The sequence below is a fragment of the Limulus polyphemus genome, unplaced genomic scaffold, assembly GCF_000517525.1.
Source record: "Limulus polyphemus unplaced genomic scaffold, Limulus_polyphemus-2.1.2 Scaffold63, whole genome shotgun sequence".
In the NCBI taxonomy this organism is placed as follows: Eukaryota; Metazoa; Arthropoda; class Merostomata; order Xiphosura; family Limulidae; genus Limulus; species Limulus polyphemus.
Window position 1 is genome coordinate 422,377 of NW_013665673.1, and position 12,243 is coordinate 434,619.

Below are 12,243 nucleotides of genomic sequence, written 5' to 3' on the forward strand. Positions count from 1 at the left end.
CAAAGAATAGGTGTCTTATGAAAACAGTTTATATGTTCTTCTATGACCAAATCTGTTAGATAATATACTTCAAATTTCTATACTCTTATCTACAGAACCAAAATTAAGATCCTGCATTTTTACAGTAGGAAAAAAAAATTACCATGTACAGGTAAATTCAAGCAACTAACATAGTTGTTGAAACCTGCTTCCTTAAAACAGTCCATCATCAATGCATTCTATCATTTAATGATCTTTATTTCACATAATAAAAGTGAAATATTGAATTTCTGGTAAACATGTATTGTTTAATTAAAAACTGATACTACAGCATATATGTTTTATTTCCATTATCAAAAGAAAAATCTATGTCAAAACTTGATTAAGTTTACTGCTTCTCACCACAAATAAGTATTATTTTATACTGTATTAAGAGACCTAAAATATACAGAATTAAGAATTTTTTTAGATACAAGACATCCATATGTCAACAGGCAAATTTACCTCTCAATTCTGTAGCTGCATTTTCTTTTTTCTAATTCATCTCATATTCTCAGCTTACAAGTTCAAAATAAAGTTGCTGTATGTATAAACAAAAATACTACTGACAACAAATAGAACAATAATCAATACTCACATGATTCCTCCTTTTGGTCAGCAATGGTGAAAGTTGGTTTGTTTTTATTCACATTAAACTCCAAAGGAGCATTATTGTTTGCTGGGTCTATCATATTTCCTGCTTGGGACATATCTAATGCTCACACACACACACACACACGTGCACCTAAAATTAAGTAAACATTTATAATCAGCATCAAAACATTTATAAAACCTTCACATGCATAGAATATGTAGTTAATGTCTTTTATATAAATTTATAATAATAAACTTATTCCTAATTTCATTTACCTCTGTTATAACAAAATCATGTTTTTGTGTCTTATTGAAAATTAATAATAATAATATATATAATTGATACTTGAAACCATCGGTACTTGGTGAAACTCCATAATTACAGAATTGAAGGAAAAAACAGACAATTGTATATTTCACAAAAATTTCATTTATTCACAACCATGGTTTCACCAGTAAAGGCAATGTCAGATATAAAAGATATAGTTTATGTAATATTATTAATTTATTTATTTTGTGTTTGTAATTCATTGATGTCGAGGCTATGGAACGTTGTGTACAATCCACTGATGTAAATGCTAGAGAGATTTCTAGAAGGCCTAAGTGATAGATGTATAAGTAACTGTGACCAGACAAGCAGAGAGGAGAGAAAGTAAAAAGTAAAGTCATGGGAAAGAGAAGTTTGGTAAGAGAAAACACAGAGTTAACCATCATAAGAGTGAAAGGCCTAATGGTTAATATGTTAGAGTGAGATTAATAGTTTGAAAGAGATAAGAATAATAATTTGTCTTGTCAAAGGGTGTTCTAAGCTAATTGAACCTGCCTGTGTGGACTTTGATGAAAAGCAGATGATTATTTAAATAATAATGATATGTTAAAGTATAATGTACAAAATTTCCTATTTCAATCTTCAAGAAATTAAACAAAGAATCATACCCAAAACAAGTATAAAGTTTTAGGGATGATTTAAAATTCTAGAATATAGATGTTAAAACATGTATATTACAGAGTAGTATATCGCAACATCAACATACCAGTAATGTATATGTAAGTAATAATGATAATGCCCGTCAGAAACTTACTTTTTTTAGTAGTATGTAGTAATGCAAGTATATGGGTGTGTTGGGCTAAGGATTCTTCTGCAGTAGGTGTCTGTCACTTGTTGGTGATAACTTCAACAATAAACAAACTGCACACACTCCACTTGTTTTTAAGATAAGATATACACATTCAAAAGAAGTTGAATGTATAGTTGTATCTTAAATGCTATACAGTTCTCTTCTTCTTGTCAAAAATCCACTTAGGCCAATTCAATTGCTTTAGAATTCAGTTGTCAAGGCAAACTATTTTTCTCTATTTTTATCTATATATAATTCACGCTGTCGTGTGAGTTACCCCAGTTGTATCTTGTACTTCCAATAATTGTCTGCTTTTTTTTTGTTTCCGAATAACTATTAAATTTGCTATAATAAAAGGAATGACCATATAACCTGTTGGAAAATTTGATAAATGTATATACAAACCGCATAGATACAGATCACTTAATTTATTAACAGTTCAGTTAACTCATACCCTAACTATCCAAACATATTTTTATCTAGAATGAGTGAGTTCTTCAATCAAGAAGTACTCATTCTACACAGTACATTCAGAAGCAGCAGTACACCCAAGTAACAGTAGATAGCTATTATTTAAGGAATTACAAAATGTAATGACATATTACACTAGTTTTATGATTGTTAACCTAAATGTTTTCTAAGTCCCCTCACAAACACACTAATATCACAAATACTTTTGTACTTTTTCTTCTCAGTAAAAAAAACCCTCAATATTAACTAAAAAATGTAGTAAGGAGAATAAATCATTATATTAATTATTAGACAACTGGATTATAGTTTTCCTCAAAGAACTGGATTCTTTAACAATAAATGCTTTCACAATAATGTCCAGTTTTGTACTTTTTGGTTCACCATTTCTTCATCTTGCAAAGTACCTTGTATGTATATAGCTTTGCTAAAATTTTAAAATAGCCCAGTTCTTAAGTAGATTTTCTGTTACAATCAAATAACTATTAAAATGACATCTTTTCTTAGGAAATTGTCATTTTGATGCTATATAAACCATATCATTACCATAACCATTTGTCTCCATTATAGCTACTACATTAATTTTGGTTTATTATGAGAAATTGTTATAGCCTTATAAACTTATTCTTACATTACCTTTGATGTGCCAAAATAACATATTATTCTTGAACCTTTTTCATAAATTATGTCCATATTTTCAACTAATAATCATTTGTGTTGATGATTTTGATCATAGCATCAGAATATTTGCAAGACTGGGACTCTGCATCATCAACTGAGTGTAAAATGTTGGTCATATCAATATGTTATTCTTATTGTCACTCAGACATGGTGTTCTAGTGAATTATTATTACACATATTTCATTTTCAATGTGAAGATATATGCTATGGTTTAAGTAATTTATAGAGTTCTCAAAATAGTTGTTTATGTTTAGTCGATAGATAAAAGGTTGTTTATACATTTATCACAGTTTGCAGACTACAATTATAAGCAGACAGTCATGCATCCTGCAGAACTTTTCTTGATAGAATGCATCTTGAGGCATCCCGAGATGAGAACAAATCCAACGAAAAATTTGTGGATGAAGCATCCATTCTGTGTTAGGACGAGATAACTGATCGGCCACTAAATTCATAACACCTAGAACATGACAAGCAAGAAGAACAATCTGATGACTGTGGGCTCAAAAGAGATGATGAAGACTCAGCAATCAGAATATGAAGATAAACAATAAACTCAAAACCCAATAAGAAGGGCTGAAAGAAGAATTGTCAAAAGCGTAGGTATAACTAAAGTTATACAACAAATAAGAGAGAGAGCTGCAGCAAGCACGTCAAACCATTTGTGGTAACATTCTACCTTAAAAAAAAGTGAATAGGAAGTAATAACTGGGGCACATTGATGTAGGTGGAGAGAATCACAAATTTTAAACTGCTATGGGCAATGTAGAGGGATATAAAGACTGGAGCAAGAAATGTAAGATTCATACCAATGCTTAGATGGGTAGCAAAGAGAAACTTTCATCAGGATAAAGCTAAAGTTTCAGAAAAGGTAAGTGCATTTCAGAAATTTATTAATTTCTCATTAACAGAAGTTATGATGTTGAAACTGTACATTATACCTTGGAATTATTTATAGTGTGTGTCTAGGATGAGACATATAAGTTATATAAATTAATAGAGGAAAATTCAGAATGTAGATGCATCACATGCACAGACATATGAATGCTGAGAATTTTTTAAGTATATTTTTTAAATTAATAAATTACACTCTGATGTTAATTTTATTGACATACATTGATAATAAAGTTAACTAAGTTCTGAAATTATGTGAAGCTATATAAACATTGTGACGTGTGAAAGAGCCAGGCTCATGTTTATAAGGTTAAATGTACTATTTACTTTAGTGTAAAACTGTATAATGAAAAAAAAAGATTAATGTACACTAACATATTTTATACTTGAAAAACAACTTTAAGTAACAAAATATAAGAAAATACTGTAACAATAGGTTATTCAGCTCATCAATGTTACCCTGCAAAGCAACTAGCCCAATCTCTTTCTCTCTCTAAATATATACAAAACCTCTCACATTCATGAAATTATACAACAAAAATATTTAGAAATATGCTGGGTTAATTGTTTACCATTGTGTGGTTGTGGACTTAGTATAGATCACATAATTAACATACTTGCAACTGGATGTAAATAGCTTTCTTCATCCTAACCTCACAAACTCCAACACAAGGTCTTAGTATTTATTACACCATAAAGATTTAAAATTATATCTATTATACTTACCTTTCCTCACATTCTATGCAAATTTTTCTTAAATTATTTTTATGTTTTAAAGAACTAGTCACCTTTATAAGTTCCCTTTATAAGTCTGGTCATTTAGCAGGATCATCTTAGGAAGGTCACCTCACATATGCTAATGGATTAAAACAAGTAAAACTTGTCCACTTGCATGAAAGATAAGTGTTTGTATACACACACACACACAAAGAGGATGTGTTACTGTTCTATGGATATCAAGCCAAAACATAATATTTTTAATTTTGTGGTAAGCACAATTTATTTTTAACTAAGAATGTATAACACTGACAGTTTTGCCAATTTTCATACATTCTTCAGTAAGGATATTACGAAAAATGGTTTCACAAATTAAAATAATAGATATGTATTATACATAAATTTCTTATCCCAACCTTACATAATCTAACACAAGTTATGCTGAGGCAATTGATTTCCACAGTGTGGTCATTGACTCAGTATAAATCATATAATTAACAGTCAATACAGAATATAAATACATTTCTTCATAATAAGTATATACACTCTAACACAAGCCTAAGCATTTAATGATCTTTCATTAAATTATGCTCAGTCTAGTTTATCATGATGTGGTCATTGACGTTAACATCACAACTGCACATTGTGCATCTAGCACAGCTTTCTGCCAGACTGGACTTGGCAATCACCCCAAGAAACTAGTTTTCCCACAAACTTTTATACTTTCCCAGGATCTTTGCCTTTTATCAAGAAGTTGCCATTTTGGAAGAAGGAAGTTGTAATCTTGATACAATTACTCATATGCAATGATACAGTGGTGTACCAATTGAAGGAACTGAAAAGGACTGCAAATAATGAAAACAATATAATGATATTTCACACACACAAAACCAAAAAAAAACACAGGCATGAAATTGAATCCATTATATACAGCAATATAATCATAGGCTTTCAAAACTAATAAAAAATGTAGTTGCTACAGCCACCCTGTGGTACTTGACAGAAATGAACTTTCATTATCCAATTCTTACATACTCCAACACAAGTCTATGCATTTATTACACCACAGAGATGTAAAACTACCTCTGTTATCTCTCAACTTTCCTTGAATCCTATGCTAACTCTTCTTAAGTTATCCTTCCACTTTTAAGATGTGGACATCTTTGAGTTGCATTCTTAATTTGCCCCTTTCAAGTCTATCCATTAGGCAGACTGACTTTATCATGGTCACCTTAAATACACTATTGAATTAAAACATTTAGAGCTTGTTTAGAAACATGATAGGTCATACAAATACAGGCTATACTGTTGTTCTGTGAACATTTGGCTAGAACTTATACATGCTAAATGAAACATAAATTTGATATATAACATTAAATTCCTTAAACCATAATAACTACATTGGTCAAATGTGATAGGTATAGTAATGAAGTTTTTTATCTGAGGATTCTCCTTTGCTGGTTAGTAATACACAAAGTAGGCTCAACCACAAAAGGTGTTCTTGGGATAATGGCTGAAAACACTAGTAACAGCAAGGATACACAATTGATGACCTAAAGCAGTGTCATAAAGGCTTTTCATGACTTGCTTGTCACTCATAATTAAGGCTCACTATTATTAATTGCAGTTTTTATGGAAGATGTTAAGTGACTCTTCTGATAGTAGTTATTAAATAATTAATATTATTTATCAAATATTTAGGAATTCATCTCCAATCTTATCTTTCCACAACTCCAACAAATCTTTCATAGACAATTAGTTTATCCAAAACTCTAACAATTATAAATACCTGAATCAGGTCACTTACAATTATTCTTTGTTCTAGGAAAAAACAAGGTCAAATCATTGAGTTTCTCTTCGTAGTTTAAATGTTTCAAACCAGGAATAATTTTTGTAGTCCATTTTAGAACCTTAATATGCAAAATGATACATATCCTACAAGAGGCCCAAAACGTAATACAATACACCTAAGTTCTGTACAGTATGATATCCCAGAATCCTTTGCTCTTTTAACCACTTCCAAATATTCAACCAATAGTTTGAAACTTTTATTAATCACTCCCACACAAAAGAATAAAGTACTTCATAATTTTTTATACCCCTAAATGCATCACTTTATATTTTTCAATAACAAAACTCAGACTATTCAGGCACTTCTGAGTAAGGAAGATTTTCCAAACCAGTAGTTTAGAACAGTAAAGTTGGGCAACTAATTACCTATCAGCATCAATTACGTAGATTAGTTTAACATAAAATAAGTGATCAATCGAAATTGCAATTACATCGATTAAATTTATAAAAATGATCTACTTGTGTTTCCAATTATTCCAACCATCAAGTGATGAAAATTAAGATCAAATCAGTTGATGTTATGAAAATAATCAATTAATTGAAATTAGTATTTCAAATTATTCCAACTATCCAGTAATTGAAATACTGCTGTTATGATTTTTCATTATTATATTTGATTAATTCACGTTTTCTTCAGCTTGACTGATTAGTGTTAGAGCTCAGAAAAAATAATCAAATTGAAATATGGATTTCTGATCATTACAATTTTCAATTATTCCAACTGTACAAACAAGTTTAAATAATGGGTTATCTGTGGTCTATCCATCATCAGTATTAAATTCTAACTTAAACTAAACACCACAACCAACAGAGTCTATCCACAAGTTCACAATATGTGTTTAGACTTTTACTGAGAATTCAGAAGTTTTTCAGGTTTCAACATCATACCAAGGTATTTCAACAGTAACGTGTAATCTACAGGTTACATTGTTATTACTTAGTAATAACTATTTAACTCGGACATCTCTGCCCAGTGTGTCAGGGAGCTTATATTGGTTCAACTGATAGAAGACTAGGAGATCATTTAAAAGAACACATTAATCCTAGGTTCAGATATTGTTCGGCATGTACAAGGTCAATGTGATGTGGTCCCAACTCCCAGTATATTCAAAGTTATCAGTAAACCCAAACTTACACTATAGATGAAGGAGATACTTGTAATCCTTCAAATGAAGCTTAGATTAAACAATCAGGAAACAGTTGCTGAACTATTAATTGCAATTTAGGTAAACTGATTTTTTAAAAACTTGTGCCGCTATCTTCTTCAAGATTTGTGAGTGCCATCCTGTGTATGATAAAGAGATAATTACACTTAGCTTTGGGACATCATAGTTCAGTGACCTAGGTAGATTTAGTTGTTGAACAGTTTTACTGATGATAGAATCAATAAAGTTGTTTGGGAAGAAGTTTTAAAATGGATTTTAGTCTGAGTTACTTTCACTGTAAAAGTTTACAGGATGTAAGGCATTTCACATGGTTTTCTTTGAAATGAAGTGGAACAAAATTATTATAGTGGGTGTAGAGCCTGGTTTAGGTGGGTTTCTGATAATAACCAACATAAAAACATCCTTTTTTTGTTGATGACATGTCAGAGCACTGATGGTGTTCACAGGTGAATTTAATGTTGACATGTTTAGAAATAAAATATTTTACAAATTTCACTAATTGATCATCATTTTTGAATATTACAAATATGTCATCAAAATAGTTATTGTAAATAAGCAGTTTGAACTTAGAAGAACAATCCCTCAGCCAATTATTCTCATGAAAGCACATGAAAACATTAGCTATTACATGTGGTAATCTATGTTGTTAAGTATTATTGGCCATGGCATTAACCTTCTTCAAATTTAGTAGGAATAGTTGGCTAAGAGATTGTCCTACTGAATTCAAACTGCTTATTTACAATTGCTATGTTAATGACATATATATGTAATATTTAGTGAAATTTGTAAAATATATATATTCTAGCTGTTAACATTAAGTTCACCTGTGAATGTCAACAGCACTTTGTTCTACACTTTTTTGATATGTTTTCAACAAACAAGGATGTTTTGATATTGGTTGTTATCAGAAACCCACCAACATCAGACAATACACCTACTTTAAATTTTTTTTCCACTTCATTTCAAAGAAAACCATGTGAAATGTCATAAGTCCTGTGCACACCATATCATCAGTTCCAATAACATTTTACAGCAAGAGTTACTCAGACTAAAATCCATTTTAAAACTTAACTCCTTCATGAACTTCATTGATTCTACCATCAATAAAACTATTTCACAACTACTTCTATCCAAGTCACTGAACTATGATGTCCTCAAAGTAAAGGACTGTACCATACATAAGGTCACACTCATGAATCTTGATGAAGAAACTAAACACCATAATCAACAAGGTCTATCCACAAGTTCAGCTGCAATATGTGTTCAGAATTCAGAAGTTTTTCAAGTTTAAAGATCATATCCAGATTTCTCAATAGTCATGTGTTATTTATAAATTCTGATGCTTACATTAATTCAACTGGGAGACCATTAAAAGGAACATTAATCCTGGGTTCTAGAACAGTTCAAGTATTATTCAGCATGTACTAGGTGAAAGTTATGAGGTCTCAATCCTCATTACGTTCAAAGTAATCAGTAAAGACGAAAAGGAGACTATACTACAAGTGAAGGAGATGCTTCTAATCCTTCAAATAAAACCTGGATCAAACAATCACCAAACAGCTACTAAACTTTTACTCACAATTTGGGTAATTGAATTTTATTTAAACTTTCACACTCTATTGTGTTTTTTTTTTAAGTCAACTCATGCAAGAATAATAGATCAGTTGAACTAATAAGCCTGATATTTAACTAATTAGCAGATTACACTAATTGTCCAGCTCTATTATCAGCAAATTTAGTAGTTCACATCATGGCATAAATAATAAATGATCAAAGACAGACAAGTCACATTTTTCCAATCAGAATAGTGCCCATTTATCATATCCCTCTTGCTTTCTACCTTCAAGACAATCTTTAGTTTACCTTTTGAAATTTTCTCAATGTGGAATGAGTAGCCGTTGGCAATAGTGGAGACTGGTATATTACAAGAGTTTAAGAAAGTAATAGATGTCCTGAAAAATAAAGGACAAGTTTAATTTTTTACTTTTTTCAAGGCTGAGTGTGCATAAACAGCCTTGAAAAACAAATGATACCTTCTTGTACAAAAGTTATCATAAATACTCTATTGTGTGAAGCTTTATTAAAAGCTCTTTGAAGTCTAGATGCAAAAAAAGTAACAACAGTACCTTCAGCCAGACAAACAAAAGCCCTATCACAAAAACACTTAACAAATTAGTGATATCAGAAAATCTTTCTAAAGCCACAGAGAATTTGTACTCATATTTCAACTGTCAAGGTGGTTTTCCATGTGACCCCTGTTAACAACATCCAACAACTTACCTTTAAGTACAATAGAAGTAGGGCTAATTGACCTATAATTTCTTGGGTCTTGAGTCCTAGATACCTTCTTTTTAAAAGCAGGTATAACATTGGCTATCTTCCAATAATATGAATTTTTCCCAATGTCTAAAAAGAGTCTTGGAAGATTTCCATTAAACCTTCCACCAACTCATTACTTGGTCTTAAGATAAACTTCTTCATGCCAGGTTTACTATCAGTATAACTTCTAAAGCTTTTCCAAAACTTTTCTTTAATAATAATAATACCTAAATGTAAATCCTCATCTTTAAACTTGTTAAAAAGCTAACGTATCTTATTATCATACTGTTAATAAGAACATTAGCATAAACAAAATTGTTTAATATCTAGCTATATATTATTTTCAAACAATAAAGTTCTCATTTAAATTTCTTTAGTGAAATGGTCCATTATTTTTACTTCTGCCAAAAGAATACTCTTTAAATCAACACTAATGTTAAACACTAACAGGCTCTCTAGCTTCAATATGACTCTCTCAACTTTTTTAACTGCCACATTTATAATTCTCCTAATGTCAGTTTATTTTTTGATACTCACCAAAATCAAAAATACATGTTTTAGCATTTCATTACATATTTGAAAGTGAAACTTGACACAGACCTGGTCAACTTTGAGAAGTTTTAATTTGAATACCCTTTTCTGACGTTGGTACAAAATTCCCATAGTAGTTCTAAGGAACCTCAAGCCATGAGGGATATATCAATTATAATATATTATGTCTTGCAGTGAAAAAGAGTTCTCTTATTTTTACTTAGGTGTTCTACCACATCTTGCAACTTACAAATACCAATGACTTTGCACATTGCTATTTGATGTTTTTCATTTTCTGTAATTTCTTAGTCTTAGGAATTTTAGTTTATACTTGGTTATAATGATTAATATTATTAATGTTGCTAGTAGTAGTACTACTATTAGTAGTTAGTACTAGTAGCAATACACTAACAATTCATCTTGGTGATGCCGTTTACTTTTTGTAAGTAGCCTCAGTATGCTTAAATCATATATTACAGAGTATAATGTATATTATTATACTACATAATAATTCATATGAATAGTGTATGTGATACTGATATTAAGTATTATTTCCGTATATTTAAGTTTCGTATAACTATAAGAAATATGTCCAAATGAGTAAGGCCTCGTTACCTAATTCAGTAATTGAATAATCCAGAAGTTATTTACGTTGTTACACGTTAGGTGAGTAACTCAACCAACCATATAACAGTAATATTACTGATAGTACTAGTAGTATATTTACAGTACAGTGTTACTCAGGCCTAGACATGGAAATTACAAGAACTCCGAGAGTGAGAACAAGTTAAAAAAAAAAAAAAGCTAAACACATCTTTTCTATCTCCACATCAAAAAACTTATGCTGTATTTTAAAATTATATTTTGACCATATCACACGAAATAACAATTTCTTAGCTAACACATTTGAAAATTTACCAACATAAAAACCTAAAAATGCATATTCTACCTACCCTTATTACATATTATCACAAAGCTAATTTTCACCATTTTTTAGTGTAGAGAAGGTTAATAGTAGCTTCTTGTTTTTTGAATATTTCAACGATAGATATATCTAGAAGGTATTGTTACGTCTCTGGTCGTTTGTTAATTTTCCGTAGAAATTCTTTCCGAGAAACTTCTGCGATACAAGTACTTTCTTAAATAAAACTAGTTTATTCTTTCTCAATACATCTTTGCAATACACTTAATTTCCACAGTCACTTTCACTTCAACACACGCTATAATTCCAAACGAACGATTCACGCACTTACTTACTACCGCGCTTGACTCAATTGTCCGTCTCTGTCTGTCTGCAATTCTATTCCGATTAATTGTCTCGTTTGTTTGTTCCTGGCAGTTATTTAGATTTAAAAATATTTTTTTCCGAAGAAATAATTACTAATCTGGGGTGCTCGAAGATTAAACAATCCTCCTTCACCCCGCTCGTGGTCTAGGAATATGGGCTTAGCTTGAGAAAACAGAAAGTTAATGCAGACAAGGTATGTAAATTTAAAAATGATAAACGTGAGAGTAATGGTAAAAATAAAAATTGAAGAGCAAAGTAGACTAAACTAAACTAAACTAAACGGCCGATGTCGGACTAATGGTCCATCAGGGCAGCGAGGATCTAAAATCCTATGCCGAGAATTTAATGTGGGGGAAACGGGAGTACCTCGAGAAAACCCACTTTCACTGGTAACGACCAATTCGTTACCAGTGCCCGGTTAACGAGAAGAAGTAAGTGGGGAAGGCAAAGTGAAGTCCGGTGATGGGGCTGATTAGCTTCTGAATGAGTTGTGGAGGCTCCGAAGTTCGCCATGGTTTTATTATGGGACTGGTTCCTGTTCCAGGCAGGTGGGAAAGGCGTGGAGTCGTTGGTGAGAATTAATTGTCTCGCTTTATCT

General features: G+C 31.0%; 1 protein-coding gene across 6 annotated transcripts in view; it reads right to left on the bottom strand.

The window, feature by feature from the left end:
• LOC106464758 (ecto-NOX disulfide-thiol exchanger 2-like) overlaps nt 1-11,326 on the bottom strand; it is a 62,437-nt gene extending 51,111 nt beyond the window's left edge. Inside the window, exons 1-3 of one of the 6 annotated variants that reach the window (XM_022393069.1) lie at nt 10,364-10,496; nt 4,562-4,629; nt 617-763 (exon numbers count right to left, since the gene is read on the bottom strand). In XM_022393069.1, the coding sequence (XP_022248777.1) occupies nt 617-728 (112 nt within the window). In that variant the 5' untranslated portion in view covers nt 729-763; nt 4,562-4,629; nt 10,364-10,496. Of the gene's footprint in view, nt 1-616; nt 764-4,561; nt 4,655-9,370; nt 9,497-10,363; nt 10,497-10,972; nt 11,100-11,310 lie in introns of those variants that run through there. The other 5 variants (XM_022393086.1, XM_022393057.1, XM_022393075.1 and 2 more) reach the window with 5 other exon arrangements.
• Between the last annotated feature and the right edge of the window lie 917 nt (nt 11,327-12,243).